Raw genomic sequence first — 21,438 nt, 5'->3', positions numbered from 1 at the left:
CACAAATCTCACCCCCCATTCTCAGACCTTTATATAATCTCTTCCTCCGAAGTGTGGGATGAATTTAGTGACTCATTTCTAATGAATATAATTTGGCAAAAGTAATGAGATACCATCACTCCCAAAAGGAATTAAAAAGACTGACTTCCACTTTAGAGACTTTTCTTTACTGTCTGTCAAGTATCTTGCTTTGAGGAAAGCTAACAGGTATGTTCAAAGCAGCTCTACTGTATAGAGAAGCCCACACAGCAAATGACTGGTGCCATCATCCAAGAGAGTAATGTGGAAGCAGTTACTCTAAGGCCTGCTGACAACCACCACAGTGAGCTTGGAGGTAGATCTTCCCCTCAGTGGGACCTTGAGATGACTGTAGCATTTTGAGTGAAAAAACAGAAAAGAAAAAAAAAACCATACTTGTAGCACTAAGACTAATTTGGCAAAGTATAGCACTCCAATATGGTGGAACATATTGCTATCCTTAGCATACTCTATGATATTTTAAAAAATAAATGACAGTAAAGTGGGGCAGGCTCTATTGAGGGGTGTAGGTGCCAGCAGGCACGAAAGAGACTAATGAAGAAGGTGAAAGAAAATAATTAAGGTCCATGTGCTGGGGGAAAAATAATGATGTTTCTTAGGTCCATCTTAGGTTTCTTCCTCATGCTGTGCAGTCTACTCTCTCCTCCACCTACCCACTTCTTTGGCTTCCAGACAGTCAAACACCTTATGACTATCAAACAGCATCTACAGTCCTTTTTCCTAAGCTTTACTCCACAGATCCAATGACTTCAGGGATCTCCACTCTCCAATTCCACCAAGAACCTAAAACTCATTATGTCTAAAAATGAACCTATCCCCTAAATCTGACTCTGTGAGAAGTAACACTATTCACCCAGCTGCTTTGTTACACCAGCATCATATACTCAACCTGACTCTTCTTGTTCAACTCAATTTATACCTCCTCTAGTCTTATCTGATCACCCTTGAGTATATAACTTTTCTCCTGAATATATCACAAATCCATTCATTTCCCTCCCCTCCTGTTTCTTGCCTAGACTGCTACAACAACTAACTGGTTCTCTGAATGTAATTAGGACCTGACAAACAAGCATGTCTTGCTATCGCTATTGTTCCAATCATGCATTGTATTGGTGACCAAAGAGAACACACACAAAAAAATGCTGAATAAGTACCCCATAAAGATATTGATAGATGAAAGTTATTTTATCCAATGAAATAAGCATAAACACTCCATCTAACTCAAAATGAAATATAAATGTTCCATAGAAAACAAAAATTAAACAGTTTAAAGTAGCAGCAGAATCCAATAAATGATAAAGGCCTTTGCAATTCAGTTAAGCATTATTTCCTCTAAAAGACAGTGTAACAAGCACTAAGAATTTCCATTAATAGTATCACAATTATTATTATTAACTAAGAGTTACACTAAATTCATTGGATCACTTATATTTATTCACCACCAAAAAGTACAATGGCAAGATGGATTTAAACTGAAATGTGGTTCAGACTTGGTCCCAACAACAGTCCAGGAAGGTCAAAAGGAACAAAACGAATAGATTTTCAATGTACTAAGTAAATACAATCATCATTTTTTGCACAGAACACTGTAACTATAAGAGCATTTATTGCAGCCTAGGGACAAGGGTGCACTTTTTCAAAGAGGTAATGCCTGAGCAACAAAAAAAGGAAAGGAGAAAGGAAGGAAGGAAGGAAGGAAGGAAGGAAGGAAGGGAGGGAGGGTGGGAGGGAGGGAGGGAGGGAGGGAGGGAGGGAGGGAGGGAGGAAGGAAGGAAGGAATTGTAGGAGATAGGGAGTTACAGCTTAATACTGAAAAAAGGTCCCAACGTATGATACTGTAACCTCTCTGTACATCAGTTTGATAATAAAAATTTGAGAAAAAAAAATACTGAAAAAAGGCACAGTGCCCATGCAAACAGAAACAAGTCAAAAAAAAAAAACAAAAAACCCACTGGTTTAGCTGCTCAATTCTTAAATCTGACACACTGTTTACTGCTACATTAGCAGGGTATATCCTAGATGTCAAAGCTTACCATTTTGACCCAAGTATTTATTTGATCGTAAACATCAGGACACTGAGAGATTGTCATTCATAGATTCTCATTCATTCTCATTCTCTTTCCCCCATCTCTTGCACACACAGGGAGGAAAGAAGGGGAAGTAAAAAATAGAGGCAGGATAGAGGCAAGGTGAATAGATAAAAAAAAAAATTGAAGCAATTTATGGAAAATGTCATTTTCAGTAAACATTTTTTAATTTTCTTTATTGTCAAAGTGAAGTACAGAGGGGTTACAGTTCCATATGTAATGCAGTGAGTACATTTCTTATCCAACTTGTTACCTCCTCCCTCATTTTTCCCCTGCCTCCCCTTTCGCCATATCCCTCCCCCCACCATGAGTTGTACACCATATAGTTTTCTAAGTATTGCTGTTGCATTGGTTTGTCTTTTTATCCTTTGTCTTTCGAATTTGGTATTCTCTTTCCCTTCCCTAGTTCCAATACATGTATACAATATCCAGGGTACTAAAATCAGTTACAGTATTAACTATTCAACTATAATCTGCATGTTTCACAACAGGTATAACTATAGCCCTAAGTGTATATCTATGTTTGTTATGATATCACCACTTGTACATTTGATGGCTGTTAACTCTTTTTTTGGAGGGGGAGCAGTACTGGGGTTTGAAATCTGGGAGTTCACTTCACAAGTGCTGCACTACTTGATCCATGCCTCCAGCTCCTTTTCACCTTACTTATTTTCAAGAGAGAGTCTCACTTTTATTCAGGGACTAGCCTGGACTGTGACTTCTACTGTGCTCCCCCCACCCCCTGTCCTGTTGAAGTAACTGTTTCAAACAGTTACTATGAGACAGACTGTAACTCCATTGGCCACCTGTGTGTGACCTGGCATGCTCTGTAAGTGTTGTAACCTCATTGGCCACCTGCATGTGGCAGGTCTGACTATGTAATGTTTGCCTTTATAACCCGGCCCAGCACCACTTCCTTTGTCTTAAAAAAAAAAAAGCAAAAGTGACTAAGAAGAAAAGTAGGAATAAGAAAAAGATACAGAGAAGGAGGGACAAAAAGCTTTACAAGAAAGAAAACTTGAATAGTTGTATAATGAGAGACAGTACTATATTTGTGAATATATGGCCTTTTTTTTTCACTTAGTAGAAATCTTTCCATAAGTATAGAAAACTAACTTTCTGCAGTATAATCTGGCATTTGTGTAGATTAAAGATTATTTTTCTGTGAATAAAGCTACTCATGAAGTAAAAAAAGAAAAAGAAAGCTTCAATTCTTTCCCATCACCAAACAAAACTTGACAAAAACTAGTCACAATCAAACTAGCCTATATCAAACAGGAGTGGTAAGAACAGTGGTAGAGCAAGTTAATGACGTCCAAATATATTTTGCCAAGCATTTTTATTAAATAAGAAATGTTAAATCCTACTAAAATATAGAAAAGCAAAGATTATTTGAAGTTTGTGGGCATGTATGGGGGCCACTCGCCTACTCTAAGAAAATTCCATAAAATGTTAGGGCTCCAATGAAAACAATTCAAAATCACAGAACCCTTCTAAAGCAAAATGAGATCTTTTCTATCTCAAGAAACTTGTAACTTGAGTTTAACTGGCAAACCCATCTCTCTTTTACCTAATTATTTCCTGCAACTTGCTCTTTTTTTTTGTCTTTGTGGGTTTTTGCCAGTACTAGAACAAGGGCTTTCAGAACAGTATGTCACAGTATGTGCAATATTAGGGGAAAGACTCAGAACTGCTCCATTAAGTAAGCCCAAACAAATGTGCATGTGTGTATATATGTGTATGTGTCCGTGCACTGGTCCTGGGACTTGATCTCACAGCCTGGGCACTATCCCTGAGCTTCTGTTTTGCTCAAGGCTAGTGCTCTACCACTTGAGCCACACCACCACTTGGGCTTTTTTGGTAGTTTAGTAGACATAAAGAGTCTTACAGACTTTCCTGCCCAGGTTGACTTCAAATTCTGGTCCTCAGATCTCAACCTCCTGAGTCGTTTGGATAACAAACATGAACCACCAGTGTCCAGTGACAAAATGATTTTCTGAGGACTTCTCAGAAACTTTAAATTCATTAAAATCAACAAGGACATCATATACAGTATTTTCCAAACATTCCTGAATAACTTTTAAAAGAATTTTCTCTTCGGACCAGTATTTGTAAACAGCACAGAGAGACAGAGTAAGAGCAGTCATGTGAAGAGGCCTCTGATGAAAAAGTTTCCTCCTAGAAAGGGAAGGGAAGGGTAATTTTAGGGGCTGAGAATATGGCCTAGTGGCAAGTGTTTGCCTCATATACATGAAGCCCTGGGTTCGATTCCCCAGCACCACATATATAGAAAATGGCCAGAAGTGGCGCTATGGCTCAAGTGGCAGAGTGCTAGCCTTGAACAAAAAGAAGCCAGGGATAGTGCTCAGGCCCTGAGTCCAAGGCCCAGGTCTTCCCCCCCACCAAAAAAAAAAAAAAAGGGAAAGGTAATTTTAAATACACTATAACTATCTATGAAAACAGCATAAAGAACTACAATGAGCTGGGCACTGGTAAGACAAGTATAATTCTAAGATACTGAGGAGGCTGAGATCTGAGGACCTCAGTTCAAAATCAGCCTGGGCAGAAAAGTCTGTGACTCCTTATCTCCAGTTAATCACTAGAAAACAAGTGGTAGAGTGTTTACCCTTGAGCAAAAGGATAGTGCCCAGGCCCAGAATTCAAGCCCCAAGACTGAGGACAAAAACGAAGAAAGAAGAAGGAGGAGTAGGTGGTGGCTGTGGGGCAGAGGTAGGGGTAGGTACCAGCAGGAAGGGATTGGGCTAACAAGAGGTAAATAAGGAAGTAAATTGTTTGCATTTATGAAAATAGAAAAATGAAACTGTTGAAATTGCTTTATGAAGGAGAGAAGGGAGAGTGATAAGAGAATTGAAATTGGAATACATTATATACATACATGAAAATGTCACACTGAAATCACTCACTATATATAATTAATGTATGTTAATTTTTTTTTTTAGTTTCTTCTTAGCACCCAGTGCTCCGGAGGCTGAGATCTGAGGATCTTGGTGCAAAGCCAGCCCAGGCAGGAGTGTCCCTGAGACTCTTATCTCCAATTAATCACCAGAAAACCAGAAGGGGCACTGTGGCTCAAGTGGTAGAGTGCTAGCCTTGAGCTGAAGAGCTCATGACCGACAAAAAAAAGAAAAAAAAGTTTCTTCAGCTCTGAGGACAGCATAGTGGTATGAGGTCCTGGGCTAAGTTCCCAGTACCACACTACTCATGTAAGCAAAAAGCTTTTTAAAAGAAAAGACTGAAAATTAAAAGTCTCCTCTTTTTTTTCCTTTTGTTTTAGTGACAGTAACTTCAAGTTCTACTCTGAGTTTTTGTTAGTTTTGAGGCAGGGTCTTGCTATATAGCTTGAACTCATGATATTTCTGCCTCCATCCACCTCTACTTCCCAAGTGCTGGGTACTAGCATGCATAACCACGACAAATTCCACTTTTAAATATTGATAGTTATGAATAAAAATTAAGAAACAAAATTATCTGTGAAGTAGCTATCTCTGACTTTTTTAAGATAGGCATTTTTTCTATTTTTCCATTTTTAACTGTTAGAATCTTCAACACACATATTATACACCTTTAACATAAGAATATCTTAAAAATATAGAACTCTATTCCCCCACATCCAAGTTATTTACATCCACGCTACACAGAATTATTTATTCAGTTTTACATAAAACATTAAAAAAATTCCACCAAAGAAAAAACTATTGGTGAGATGGAAAAAAATTAAGGAATCAAAACATTTTAAATGTGGAGAGATTGGGGCCCTTGGGAGACAAGATAAACAGTACAAATGGATGAGAAGATGGAAAGGACACCAGTACATGTTTGTCTTCTCTGAAAATTTGCCTTAGGGCTTTACTGCTTGAGTATCTCCCTAGCATCAAGTATTAAGTACTTGCTGCTATAGGCTGGCTGTCTCTAGCACCTGTTACAAGAGGGAAATAGAGGCTGTATGAAAGAACCTTCATCAAACTAAGACATGAAAAGCCAGGCACTGGATGCCTGTAATCCTAGCTATTCAGGAGTCTGAGATCTGAGGACGGCAGTTCCAAGTCAGCCCAAACAGGAAAGTCTGTGAGACTCTTATCTCCAATAAACTACTCAAAGAACTAGAAGTGATGCTGGGGTTCAAGTGATAGAGTGCTTGTCTTGAGCACTGAGAAGCTCAGGGACAGAGCCCAGGCCCTGAGTTCAAGCCTCAGGAACAGCAAACAAAACAAAACAAAACAAAGACGTGAAGATTAAGCCCATATACGTCTAAAAACTATCAGCACAAATTTTACCACATACATATATACATATAATCAAAGTGTTTGTTTATACATTATACTGCCAACCACTCTTAATATTTGCATTATAAGCGTGAGAAAAATAAGATTTACTGGTATTTCTCCTAAAAAACACCATGATACCAAAGAAACTAGGTTATACTAAGAAAATAAATGTTACAAAAAAAGTCATCACATAAAGTTTAACATTTTTATTTCAAAAGCATTAAAGTAGGGAGACATTTTGTTTCTCATTCACCACCCTGCTAGAATTGGTTTTTAAAATTGTAACAATTTAGTTCTTAGTTACAAACAGTAGCTTTAGTGTAAATAGCCATCTAAAAGTATGGCACTAGATGTATAAGGAAAATTACAAGAAGAAATTCTTAAAAAGATACTTGCTAGCAGGGGCTGGGAATATGGCCTAGTGGCAAGAGCGCTTGCCTCGTATACTTGAAGCCCTGGGTTCAATTCCTCAGCACCACATATATGGGAAACGGCCAGAAGTGGCGCTGTGGCTCAAGTGGCAGAGTGCTAGCCTTGAGCAAAAGGAAGCCAGGGATAGTGCTCAGGCCCTGAGTCCAAGCACCAGGACTGGCAAAAAAAAAAAAAAGATACTTGCTAGCAAATATAAACTCTCCCACAGCCAAGCAATGAAAAGGCCCAGATACCTCAATATTGGAACCTCACTCAAACCAGATACTGACACTGAACAAGTCATAGTCTCTCTGGTGTGTTTTGTTACTGATATTTTAGGTGTTTTTTCCTATCAATAGGATATTAGGATACAAGCATGAGTTTAAACAACAGAAAGTCTCCAGTCAGCAGATTGTTTATCATTACCTGTTAGTTCTTTAAGACAAAACCACAAGAATCTTCCAAATGTGGGTGAAAATCCCAACAAGAAGGAACCAATGGTGGCCTTGACTCAGTTTTTAAGTTTAATAATAACATACCATGAAGCCTCTGAAGACTTCCCTCTAAGAACTGTTTACTTCTCTGAAGGTGTCAAATAATAACTAGTCTGTCTCGGAAATAACCAAGCATGTTGGGGGTCTCATGAAAGCTTCCTTTCTAGCTCCAAAGTTCTGAGTAATCTTATATTTCTCTATAATAAACAATATTATCAATTAGATACAGAATCCTGTAAAGCACATGATTATCAATGACAGACTAGATCCTGTAACAAAAAGTATTTAGTAATCATGAAGGCCAATTAACAAAACAATGTAGATGTTCAACAAACTTGATTAAATGAATAATTCTCTTCAGAGAATTATTTAGGAGAAACAATTAGTATTTCTACCAAGTATGCTGGCCTATATCTAACCTTCATGGAAAGAGGGCAGTTTCAATAATAACCTCTTTGCCAAAGCAGAATGAGTGAGAAGATCAACCTGCAGTCAGGCAACCGGGGTTTCATCTAAGCTCTGATTCATTCCTATAGCTAGATGACCATTTTCCTTACCAGCCATATAGGGTGCTATGTGGGAACACACTCTGAACACAGTAAAGCACTACACACACAAGTGATGAGACAGTGCCCTTTTGAATTCTTATCTCCAGGAGCCAACAATAGTAACTAAAAACTAACTTGGTGACAACAAATTGCTCAAATATATTCCTTAACAGTTGGTCACCATTGGTCAACTCTATCCGCCACTGTATAAATGCTTTATAAGAATTAAATTGTGTAGAGCTGGGAATGTGGCTTAGTGGTAGAGTGTTTGCCTAGCACGCATGAAGCCCTGGGTTTGATCCTCAGTATCACATAAACAGAAAAGGCCAGAAGTGGCACTGTGGCTCAAGTGGTAGAGCACTAGCCTTGAGCACAGAGAGGTTCAGGACAGAGCCCAGGCCCTGTTCCAGGATGGGCAAAAAAAAAAAAAAGGATTAAATTGTGTAATCTCTCAATAATAATTTTTCTTTTCTTTCTTCTTTATTGCCAGTCTTGGGGCTTGAACTCAGGGCCTGGGCACTGTCCCTAAGCTTCTTTTGTTCAAGGCTAGCACTCTACCACTTGAGCCACAGCACCACTTCTGGCCTTTTCTGTTTATGTGGTACTGAGGAATCGAACCCAGGGCTTCATGCAAGCTAGGCAAGCACTCTATACCACTAAGCCACATTTCCAACCCCAACAATGATTTTTCTAAAAAGGGGTGGGGGAAAACAATGCCTGAATAGTATATTAAAGATCACTGGCAATATAGCCAACAAGGTAACTCAAGAACAAAACATAAAAGTTAATAAGTCTTATCTTTTTTAAAAATAGGTGGTTTATTTAGCAGTACTAAAATTTGAACCCAAACTTGCTAAGCAGGACTCTACCAATTGAACCAGGCCATAGCCATCTTTTGCTTTAATTATTTTTCAGATAAGAGTTACCTATGCCCAGGCTGGCTTTGAACTATTATCTTCCTGATCTCTGCCTTGAGTTGCTAGGATTATATACATAAACCATCATGCCTGATCTATTATAAAACAATCTCATTTTCCAAAGACAATTACTGGAATATATTGGTTGGTATGTATGCATGTATTTAGCCAATACTGGGTCTTGAACTGGGCACCATCCCTTAGCTTTTACACTCAAAGTTAATGTTCTATCAATTGAACCACACCACACCATACTTCTAGCGGTGTGTGTGTGTGTGTGTTCTGTTTTATTCTTTCTTTTTTTTTTTTTTTTTTTTGGTGTTTAGTTGGAAGTAAGAATCTCACAAATTTTCCTGCTAGGACTGGCTTTGAACTAGTATCCTCAGATCTCAAGCTCCTGAGTAGCTAGGATTATAGGCATGAATCATGGGAACACGGCTTGATAATATATTTTTAGAAGATCTTATTTCATGGCCAAGCTGGCCTCAAACCCATGATCCTCTTGGTCTCAGCCTAAGTGCTGATATTCCAGTGTGCTGCTCCAAAATGCCCAGCCCATTGTTTTTGTTTATTTTTTGGCCGGTCCTGGGGCTTGGACTCAGGGCCTGAGCACTGTTCTTGGCTTCTTTTTGCTCAAAGCTAGCACTCTACCTCTTGAGCCAGAGCGCCACTTCTGGCTTTTTCTAAGTATGTGGTGCTGAGGAATCGAACCCAGGGCTTCACGTATGCAAAGCAAGCACTAACACTAGGCCATATTCCCAGCCCCCACTGGGATATTTAAAGTATTAAATATATACAAATTTAGCAATCCAAACCATCTAACATATATCGATCTGTCAAAGGCCAGACTTGGTAGAAATTTTTAGTCTACTGAAATCCTCAGTTAAATAACAACTAATGTCCTAAAAACACTAGTTTCAGCCAGGCACCAGTGGGTCATGCCTGTAATCCTAGCTACTCAGGAGGCTGAGATCTCAGCATGGTGGTTCAAAGTCAGCCCAGACAGGAAAGCCCATGAGACTCTTATCTCCAGTTAACTGCCAGAAAACAGGAAGTAGTATTGTGGCTCCAAGAAGTAGAGGGCTAGTTTTGAGTGAAAAAGCTCAGGGACAGTGCCCAAGCCCCACAACCAAAAAATAAAAACTATTTTAAAAAGTTTTTTTTTTTAGCAAAGATACCCATTTTGAGTATATACATATAGAGGGAAGGGGGGAGGAAGGGAGGAGAAATAGGGACAAGGAGAAAGGAAAACAGAATGTATACTTGTGAGAACAATTAACAGCAATAAAGCATAAGCAGTTTCAAGGAACATCACTTGTCTGAAATATCTCAGGAGAGAAGTTCATCTTATTGGCCATAATGCTGAGACATATTTTATCTGAAGTGCTTCACTAACAATGGGCATGCTTCACTAACAATGGGCATATTGTCTGAATTCACAGTTAATCTGAGAAAACGTCTTCTCCAAAAATTAGCATATGTTGGAAAATACTATTTCAACTTCATCTTGTGCTTGCTCATTAGCAAGTATGATCTATCTTCTGATCCAGAATTCAAACTCTTAGGAGGGCTGGAACTGGGAATGATCTACACTTCTATAGTCCAAGAACGATTCATGGTATATGATACATGCCCTGTATGCCTGTGCAGAATTCTAGTCTTTTGTTCATTATCACTTCTAATACTTTACCATGTACACAGAAGGGTTCTTTTCCAGTGACTTCTATATCCTGTATCAGAATTCCCACTTTCTCAAAGGTTATATTTTTTAATTCAATAACTTGTTTTAATACTTATACCTGCCTCAACAAATCTCTACTGAATAACTACTATTTCCCAGGCATTTTGCCAAGCACTTGTGAAAAAAGATAATGAAAAATTCCAATTTCTCTTAAATTCACAGCATAGCAAGGAAGTAGATACACACATATAACGGAACTATAGTTTGATAAATGCTCAAATACAAGTAGGCATCATAAATGGACCTTGGAGAACTATTCTGATTAAAGAAAGAAAATACAGGTTTAAGGGCTGGGGATATGGCCTAGTGGCAAGAGTGCTTGCTTCATATACATGAAGCCCTGTGTTCAATTCCCCAGCACCACATATACAGAAAATGGCCAGAAGCACGGCTGTGACTCAAGTGGCAGAGTGCTAGCCTTGAGCAAAAAAAAAAAGAAGCCAGGGACAGTGCTCAGGCCCTGAGTCCAAGCCCCAGGACTGGCCAAAACAAAAAAACAACAACAACAAGTTTAACCAAAGAGCTATCATCTCCCTCTAATTCATCTCCTCTCTCATTTCAGTGCTGATACAGCATAGGATGACTGGGATAAGCAGCATGAAATGAAGCTATGCAGGTAGTTTAGACATCATTATAGCCTAGAACAGCATGCTTAGGAGCTCATCATTTATTCAGCAGCACTTGATATGTTTTTTTGTTTTTTTGTTTAGTATGCAAGGATCAACAACAGATAGGTTTCAAAGACAAGATGTTAGCATTCTGGGAAAGAGATCATTTTGTCTAACTGCTCATGAAAAAATGATATGGGCTTCTGAATTATAACATATTAAGCTGGAAAAAGGAGAGCTTTTTAAGACAATCTAGAAGGCTGGGAATATGGCCTAGTGGCAAGAGTGCTTGCCTTGTATACATGAAGCCCTGGGTTCGATTCCCCAGCACCACATATACAGAAAATGGCCAGAAGTGGCGCTGTGGTTCAAGTGGCATAGTGCTAGCCTTGAGCAAAAAGAAGCCAGGGACAGTGCTCAGGCCCTGAGTCCAAGGCCCAGGACTAGCCAAAAAAAGACAATCTAGAAAAAGACTGTATATGAGGAATGACAATAAGTTAGAATCAAAGCTGAGACAATAATAGTTTGTAGCATGGATTCCAGAAAGGAATTTATGCCACATCAAGTAAGGTATACAGAAAAGTCAGACATGGTTAGGCAGAAATTTAATTTTAGAAACTTAGTAGGAAAAAGGAATGCAAAGGAAATGTAAGGTCCACCTGGGAAGGCTATGCAGGGGCCTCCCCCCTTCTGTTTCAGTCTCCGCCCAGTATCTGCATTACCTAGGTTACTGGAGCACCTGGAGGCTGTTACCTCCCCTCTCTGATGTCACATCCCCATGGTGTGGCCACAGCTTCTCCCCACTTCCCTAAATAAGCTGGAACCAAGCAGCTGCTCCATGTCTCCACCACTCTACCAAGCATGGCTGAGCAGGCAGTTTGGGAAATAAAGTTCTCTCTTCTGCCTAAATACTACATGGTATTCTCTAATAGGCTACCTAAATTAAACTAGACAGGAAATAGTGTTTCAATTTAAAAACGACCAACACAAAGTACCATAGAGGTGACACTGAAAGAAGGCTGAAATTGGTCCAAGACTGAAATTGGTTGAATATGGTGTCATTACTTCTGAGAGACAGGGCACATGGAAAAGAATAAAGGAAAGAAAGAGTGTCTTCTAACTGCCAATCCACTGCCTACTGAAACCTATGCAAATAAAACTCTAGAACAGTTAAGTAGTTCACAAACATTTTGGTCTCAACATCTCTTCACACTCTTAAAATTTAAAAAGATTTTGTTTATGTGAGTCTTATCTATATTTATTATACTGGAAATAAAAGCAGAGTCTGGCAATGCAGCTCAGTAGTAGGAGTAGTATGCATGAGACCCTGGGTTCTATCCCCAACAATACACAAAAAAGTAAATATATGTATTTATTCATTCATTTTAAAAATAATAAGCCAGCCCAGAGCTGGTGGCTTATGCCTATAATTATACTAGCTACTCAGGAGGCTGAGATCTGAGGATTATAGTTCAAAGCTAGCCATGCAGTAAAGTCTTGTGAAACTTTTATCCCTAATTAATCACCAGGAAACTGGAAGTAGTGCTGTGGCTCAAAATGGTAGAGAGCTAGCATTTACAGAAAAAGCCGAGGAACAGGGCCCAGGTCCTGAGTTCAAGCCCCAGGACCATCACCAGCACCAACAACAACCAAAACTAATAATAATCATAATCATCATCATCATAATAATAACTGGCACTGTGGCTCAAGTGGTAGAGTGCTAGCCTTGAGCACAAAGCTCAGGCTCAGGGGCAGCATCCAAGCCCTGAGTTGAAGCCCCACAACTGACAAAAACAAATAAATAAAATTAAATAACAATAAACTACATCACAATTTAATTAAATGACATTTTACAGAAAAAAAAACCCAAGGCTTTTCAAAAGAAAGACCATTTATATAGAGTCACACTATTTTTTTTTTAATCCTCTAATTTCTGGCTTAACAAAAGACATCCAGAATGTCCTATCTGTTTATGTATGCAGCATGTTACAATGTGTTTTTCAGTCCCAAATTATAAAGTATATCTGCACTTCCACAGGTATATAGTTGAAAAGCAGTTAATATATCACAATAGCTTTATATAGTCTATTTATTTATGAGACAAGGTCTTACTTTGTGGCCCAGGCTGGCTTTGAAGACTAGATCTGCTTTCCAAGTGCTGAAAATAAAAGGCATTTACCACCATTCCTGAATTTTTTTCATATTATGGACATTCTTCTTTCATAAAAATTCATCAGTTTCAAAAAGTTCCAAAAGTTTAGTTGCAATGTGAAATCTGAAACCACATCAAGAAGTTTTCATAATGTTTCCTTTAATGCCTTTTGTTTTTCTGTACTTTGAACTGACCATCCATGTGTAGTTTTGTGACATACATTGATTATTAGAAACTACTGGCTCACTGAATAATGCATATCTTCCCAATATTAATATATTTCATGATAAAATATTAGAAGTTACATCTATGGATATGACCACCAACTAAAGTACTTGGAAGATGCTGGGTGATGTCTCAGGAGGCTGAGATCTGAGGATCAAAGTTCAAAGCCAGCCCCAGCAGGCAGAGAAACTCTTATCTCTAATTAACCACCAAAAAGCAAAAAGTAGAGCTGTGGCTCCACTGATAGAACACTAGCCTTGAGCAAAAATAAGCTCAAAGACAGCACCCAGGACCTGAGTTCAAGCCCCAAGACCATACTTGTAAGAAAAACAGACCAAAGAAAAAACGAGGGAACATAAGCAAACAAAACAACAACAATAAAGTATTCAGAAGCTCCAAAGCTCACTGTTGTGACTGCTACCATTTAAAATTTTCACTTTTTTTTATCCTTGACAACCAATAATATCAATTGTTTTCCTTGCAATGACAGATTCACCCTATCTACTTTGAAGAAAATATCTACTAAATATCCAGGTTTGAATAACCATAGTTTGACAGGCAATATTTCAAATCAAAATGATATTCTGCAGAAAAAGCAGCTAGCTCTGCTTTTAACTCCAATAGCTACACAAATACCTTCCTTTTGGAATCAATCAATGCAGAAATATTCTCTATACTTCCCATTTCACCAGAAACAAAAGATGAAAGGTTAATGAAACGAGCAATCTCACTGCTTCATTAAAAATAATATTAAGAGGCTGGGAATATGCCCTAGTGGTAGAGTGCTTGCCTCGTATACAGGAAGCCCTGGGTTCAATTCCTCAGCACTACATATGTAGAAAAAGCCAGAAGTGGCACTGTGGCTCAAGTGGTAGAGTGCTAGCCTTAAGCAAAAAGAAGCCAGGGACAGTGTTCAGGCCCTGAGTTCAAGCCCTAGTACTGGCAATCACCATCATCATCACCATCACCATCATCATCATCATCATCATCATTATCATCTCAAGTGAAACTGGTATCATTTGTACCCCCACTGGCACCGTGGTAAAGATGAACAAGGCATTTAGGGCAAGTTCTTTTTTGTGTGTGTTCTGGTCCTGGGGCTTGAATTTAGGGCCTGGGCATCGTCCCTGATCTTTTCTTGCTCAAGGCTAGCACTCTACCACTAGAGCCACAGCTCTACTTCTGGCTTTTTTTTTTTTTTTTTTTGGTATATATATATATACACACACACACACACACATATATATACATACACACATATATAGTGTGTGTGTGTGTGTGTGTGTATTAGAGATAAGAGTCTCACATACTTTTCTGCACAGTCTGGCTTTGAACAGTGACCCCCAAACCTCAGCCTCCTGGGTAGCTAGGATTACAGGCCTAAGCCACCAACGCCCTGCAGGGCCAGTTCTTTGATTCCAACTAAGGTGTATGAAGTTGAACCTCCAATTGTCTAGGCAAGCAATCACTACACTGTCAACATAGTGAAAAGGCAAATACAGTTCAGTATTGTTCAAAAAACAGTTTAGGCCTAGATTAACTTTTATAAAAAGGGTTTGAGGTACCCCCATGGTTCCACATGACACATTTCCAAAACTACCACTACAGTCTATCCAAACATTTACCATTCTTAAAATTTCCCTGTAAACAAAAGCCAAAAAGAGTGCTCTAGCTTCAGATAACCAGAGGAGAAGAACAAACAAGAAACCTCCTAGAATAAAAATGTCTCTGAATAGGAAGAGGTTGTAGCAAAGGTTACTACCTACAGAGTTAAGGGAGGATCAGGGACTATTCCAACCTTAAGTGTCTTGAATCATACCAAACCTCCAAACCTCCAAATAAAGACAGAACACAAGCAGGAGCCAACAGGCTCACACCTGAAATCCTAGTTACTCAGGAGTCTGATATCTGAGGATGGAGGATCAAAGACAGTCCTGTTACAAGTCCATGAGACTCTGGAGTTATGGCACAGAAGCTCAGGAACATTGCTCAGGTCCTGAGTTCAATCCCCAGGACTAGCACAAGGCAAAAGGAAAAAAAAGAAGGAAAGACAGTTTATCCTCCATTTTATAAAGCTGAAATAATTATTTTTACCAATAGTCACATCCTAGCCAGGACAATGTTCAGTTGTAAACTGAGTATCTTTTAAGTGGCTACAGTTCTGAGGCTTGCCCATGAAAGAAAGATATACCACCAGTATTGACCTCATATAAAGAATCTGGGAAGTAGAGCTGTGGCTCAAAGTGGTAGAACACTAACCTTAAGCTTTTAAAAAAGCTCAGGGACAGTGCTAAGGCCCTGAGTTCAAGCCCCACAACTGATACACAAGAAGAAAGAAAGGAAGAAAAGAATCTAGGACTAGAGTTCAAAATGTTTCTCCTTTGACAACAAAATCATTACATTTTACAAAAGAAGTAACAAAACATCTATTTTGTTCAGTATTGTATAGCCAGTATGGAAGACAGCCTTTGTATAAAAAAATATTCAATAAGCATCTGCTGAAGTTCAGTTGAAGTGGTCCAAATAAGGTATCAGGCTCCTAGTACAAGACCTAGTGCTTTTTCTACTGTGATATCTTTCCAACAGCTCTGTACAATAGTACATATGAAACACGTAATAAAACAACCACAGCATGTTCTGAGAAAAAGTAACATCACCTGTTGTATTTGAGACCCTGGTATGGACTAGGTATTATTTCATTGGTTACCATTTAGACCACAGTTCAAAACCAAAGCAACATATCTGGAGTTTGTATTTCTAAATCATCTTCTACCTGAATTAAGTTATGAAGTATTTTTCTGCTGTTATATGATGAAGGTACTACTTTTATTACCTTTACACAGGCTAAATATGTCATTTTCTCTAATGATTCTGAATAAGTAATGTCCTAAAGTTTCTTATGTTTGTATTTGGGACACTTTTACTGCCTTAAAACAAAACAGATATAAAGGAAGAGACTGAACAGGACTTTTGACAATTTGTCACAGCTTTCTTTTTTCTTTTTATTGGCCAGTCCTGAGGCTTGAACTCAGGGTCTGAAGCACTGTCCCTGAGCCTCTCTGTGCTCAAGGCTAGTACTCTACCACCTGAGCCACAGCACCACTTCTGGCTTTTTCTGTTTTTGTGGTGCTGAGGAATCAAACCCAGGGCTTCAGGCTTGCTAGGCAAGCACTCTAAACCACATTCCCAGCCCAGCATCATCTTTCTTTTAAAAACATTGTTAGTCTGACATTTACCACTGTTTCTCACAAAAGCAAAATTTGGAACATTTCATGTACTTATTTACAGTTTAGATTTTTTAAACAGATAGTCAAATTTAAACTAAAATCAAGTACAAAAGTGAAATCCAGTCCAAAAAAATAGTATAAATTTAAGAATGTAATTTAGCAGTTGAAGAACTCAAGGTATGTTAAATCCTATTTTATCCTAACATACATGCTTTGAATATAATCTCTCCACAGAATGACATGACCCACCAAAATCAGAGTCAAAAGAAAATGCAAATACTTGAACTAGGGGCTAGGAATACGGCATAATGGTAGAGTGTTTGCCTCCACTACATGAAGCCCTGGGTTTGATTCCTCAGCACCACATATATAAAAAACAACAACTCTGAAGTGGTGCTGTGGTTCAAGTGGTAGAGTGGTAGCCTTAAGCAAAAAAGAAGCCAGGGGCCCTGAGTCCAAGTCCCAGGACTGGCAAAAAAAAAAAAAAAAAGTACAAGTACTTGAATTAAATATTCTTGAAGGAAAAAAATGCACCTATCTATCTATATGTACATATGCATATATGTGTATACATATATGCACGTGTGTACGTACATACTCATATATATATATGGTAAAATCTTTAAAGGACACTATGGATGAGATCCTCACTGGACACTTAAGGAAAAAAACAAATATTTAGTAAGGCTTAGACTTGGCCTCTTATCTGGTAAGTGAGATATAATCAGTTTAGAGATCAGTTTGACTCAAGGGATTTAAATCCCATCTACTGATCACATCAACAAGTCCTTAGCAGGCTGCATCCTGCTGTGCAGCTCTCCAGTCCCTGCTTTGCTTCTCGCCAGTCTTATTCTTGAAATTTCCCTAACTGCTAATTAACATGTCAGCTGTAGGGAATTATTTCTTCCAACTACTAGAACTTTTGCTTCTCAGCAGTGTTCTGCTGTCCTTTAATCCTGTTTTCCTACCATTTCTGGAGAGGGAAATACTGTGTGTGCCATAAATGCCCTATAGACAATGCCTTGTTCCCTTGTTCTATCTGAGCATGGATTCCACTCTCAGTATTAACAGCAGCAGGAAAAGTCACAGACAACAGAAAAATTAGAGCTCTTAGGCTTAATTTATAGCCAAAGTGAAAAGAGAAAAAAATCAGAGAGAAGAAGCAGATGAGAGGTTCATAGTGACTTACTTTCAAGAACAGTGTCCCTTAGACTTCTGGTGACTTGCCCAGAGCCTCTTCAGTTTCAATCCAAATGACAATGCTTCTCTGAGTCCTGCTCAAGTAAAGTTTCCACCACTAAAACTTGGATCTACAAGAGCTCAGATGTACTGGTAAAAAACCAAATGTCAGAGGCCCCCATGTGGGCCTCAAGCCTCTGTCCTGGGCCAACTTCCCTGTGCACTATCATTCTTCTTCCAGGTAGCTGGTATGGGCCTGTTTCTTCTGAGTTCCACCACCTACTCTATTCCTCAGGGGTCCTCTAACCCAAAGACTGGCTGTGGAGTAGGATACCAGCTTTCCCCCTTCCTTGCAGTCCCTGCAAATAAACATATAGGCTCTTCTAGTTTCTATATTTTTCTAATAGCTTCAAGAAAGGCAATAATAGTACCAAAGATTAAGATATTATGTCTCCACCTTAAAGTTCCTGCCTCCAAAAAGTAAAATTCCTGAGTACTGCTTATTGAGCATTTTAAAAAGAACAAAGGACATAGAAGCACAAATACACTCTAAATCAGAGTTGGAGAATCTCTGGTAGTTGGTTGAAAATCATTTCAGTGCATGATGGGTCTCTTAAGCTTCTTTTTGATTGCCTGTATTAATAACTTTTTATGGCCCAAGAATGGTGTTTGCACAAATATCCAAATGACCCACGACAAAAAAAAAAAAAAGGCTCACCACCTCTACTCTAAACCAAAGCCAACATTAGAGACATAATATATTCTGCTCTCAAAATTACTTAAAACATAGTTCTAAAAACACCAAGTTTTAGCTGGGTGCTGAGGCACAGGGCTGCAGTCCTAGCTGCTCAAGAGGCTGAGATCTTAGGATTATGGTTCAAAGCCTAGGTAATAAAGTCTGTGAGACTCTGATCTCCAATTAAACACCAAAAACCCAGACGTGGAGCTGTGACTCAAGTGGTAGACTGCTAGCTTTGAGCACAAAAGCTCAAGGACAGTCCCCAGGTGCTGAGTTCAAGCCCCAGACAGACATCAAAAAATTATTTTTAGAATTTTCTCTTATCTCATCTCCAATTGACTTTAAAAGCTTGTTTACTTTACTTTTTAATAATTTTTTTTTTTTTGCTTTTTGAGAGGAGGTAGTTAGGTCACTTAGCCAGCCTGGCACTTGCTAAGTACTCTCAGGCTAGCATCTAACTGTGATCTTCCTGTCTAGGCCTCCCAAGTGATAGGAGAAGAGGCATGCACCACCATGCACAGTTTACAAGTTTGCTTTTTTAATAAGTATCACAAAAAAGTTCAAAATATTTTATTCACTGTAAGTGGAAATTCATATACAAAATATCATATTACAATAAAAAGACAAATGTGTCAAAAGCAGCTAGTTTCACGGAGACAATAAAGTTTTAAGATTTGTTTCTCCGTATAAAAGTTTAATATAATTCTATAAATGGTTAAAAAAAATGTGGTTACTGGAAGTATAGGTGTGGCTCATGTGTTAGAGTGCCAGCCTTGATCTAAAAAGTCAAGGGCTCTGAGTTTAAGCCCTAGTACTGGTACAGACACAGCTGCACAAGCATGTGTGCATGCACACACAAGTCAGAATAGTTAATATTCATAATATGTCAAAAAGTTCTATTTCCAAAGCAAGTTGTTAGTGTCGTAATCTAGGTTTTAATAGATTTTGTAGTCATCAAAATAGTTTATGTAAATATTAAGAGATAAATCACAGCATTAATTCAAAGGCTAACTTCCTGTAAAGACAAGGAACTCAGTCACTAAGTGCTGACAGATCAAGAATGCCACTGACTGAATTTCTGGATGGTTTTATTTATTCCACTTAATTCATTTAAGCAGGGGTTTTAAAGACAGTTACAAGACTATAAGCTCACAATACAATAAAGATGGAAATAGCAGGGATCATTTTATCTCATTTGTCTAATAGGTTGCCATTTAATCAAACTAAAGCTGTCCAGATATTTTACTTTCAGTAAAAATGAGTTCTGGGACTGGGCTCACCTCCAACTATTTATAAATCATTAGAGTAGTGGTATGAAAACATGAAACAAAATCTTGGTGTGACCCCTCCCAACATGTCCATAAGTTTAAAACTTAAAAAGGGTGTTTATCTATTAGGTATTCTAAAATCAGATTACTTTTGTGGGGGGAGGAAGGGGGCAAGGATCGAAACTACATTGCATCCTTTGCTCCTTTAAAAAAAAAAAAAAAAAAAAGATTCACAGTCTTTTCCTTGATCTCCGCACCCTAGTTACAACAATACAGGCCCCCGGATTTCCAGGCCTGGTAGGAAGCGGGTGTTGAACCAGGCGATAGGAATTAAATCGTAAGACCTAACGCCTTCCTTCAAAAATTCATTCTCCCCAGGCAGCAGACAACATCGCAAGCCCCTTCAATGACCCCTCAACCACAAGCCAAAGCTGGGGTCGCGAGCGATCAATGTGAGCGGATTCCTAGCGCGGACTACCGCCTGCCTGCCTCAGCTGGGTCTGCTCTCGCCGCGTCCGCGCGTGTCACCGGGCCGGGAGGGGGACGGACGGAGGGACGAGGAGTGCGCGGAGGTGAGGTGGACGGCAGCCGCAGGGGCGGCGGGCGACGTGGGGCCGGCCCGGGGACTCACCGGGTGGAGGTGCCCTTCCGCACATCGCACATCATGCACTTGAAGGCCTCGGCGCTGTTCCGGAAGGTGCAGACGCTGCAGTCCCAGTAGCCCTCATCCGAGGACGGCTTCGGCTGCCGCTTCGGCCTGCAGGACACAACCCGGACACGACGCGGCGCGGGGTCACCAGCAGGCCGCGCCCGGCGCCAGGGCCCCCGTGGCCGCGCCCGCCCCGCCCCCCACCCGCCCCGCGCCCCCGGCTCCGCAGACCGGGAGGGCGCCGGGAAGGGGCCGAGCACGCGCGCCGACACGGGCGCCGGGACCACGGGCGCTGACACCGCCGCCGCCATCGCCATCGCGGCTCCTCCATTGTGGGGCGACCGCGGCCGGCCACTGGCGCGGCGGCGTCCTCCCGCAGCGGCGCCGCCCCCGTCTTCACCACCCCCCCCCCCCCCGGTGCCCGGTGGATGCCTGGAAACCCGGCGCGTAGGGCCCAGCCCGCCTGCAAAGTCCGGGCCCCGGGGCCCAGGCGCGGTTACCTGGTAGGGCTCTTCTTGTCTCCCATGGCTTGGCGGCCGCTCGTTTTTGGTTTTTTTGTTTTTGTTTTTGTTTTTGGTCGAAACAGGAGAAAAAGCCGGGCGGAAGCGGGCGGGAGGAGCGGGAGGGGGCGGGGAAGGCCGCACCGCCGAGCTCGGGAGCCGCCGCCGCCGCCGCAGCCGCCGCCGCCGCCAGATCCCACGCAGCCTCCAGCTGTCGGGGAAACTCCTGTCCGGCGCACGTGACCCGCGCCAACCAATCAGCGGTCGCGCCGGAGACTTCAAACGCGGCCAGCGCGGCCCAGCACCCGCGGCGAGTTAGCTCACACGCAGGCGGGCGGGCGGCGCGAGGGTGGCGGTGCGGCCGCGCC

General features: G+C 40.4%; 1 protein-coding gene across 2 annotated transcripts in view; it reads right to left on the bottom strand.

The window, feature by feature from the left end:
• Positions 1 to 21,232, bottom strand: part of Yaf2 (YY1 associated factor 2) — an 80,293-nt gene extending 59,061 nt beyond the window's left edge. Inside the window, exons 1-2 of one of the 2 annotated variants that reach the window (XM_048366224.1) lie at positions 21,071 to 21,232; positions 20,553 to 20,678 (exon numbers count right to left, since the gene is read on the bottom strand). In XM_048366224.1, the coding sequence (XP_048222181.1) occupies positions 20,553 to 20,678; positions 21,071 to 21,096 (152 nt within the window). In that variant the 5' untranslated portion in view covers positions 21,097 to 21,232. The remainder of the gene's footprint in view (positions 1 to 20,552; positions 20,679 to 21,070) is intronic. The other variant, XM_048366231.1, reaches the window with a different exon arrangement.
• Positions 21,233 to 21,438: the final 206 nt, after the last annotated feature.

This window comes from Perognathus longimembris, chromosome 1 (genome assembly GCF_023159225.1).
Source record: "Perognathus longimembris pacificus isolate PPM17 chromosome 1, ASM2315922v1, whole genome shotgun sequence".
NCBI classification, from domain to species: domain Eukaryota; kingdom Metazoa; phylum Chordata; class Mammalia; order Rodentia; family Heteromyidae; genus Perognathus; species Perognathus longimembris.
The sequence above is the reverse complement of the archived record's forward strand: the minus strand, read 5'-3'. Positions and strand labels throughout refer to the sequence as shown.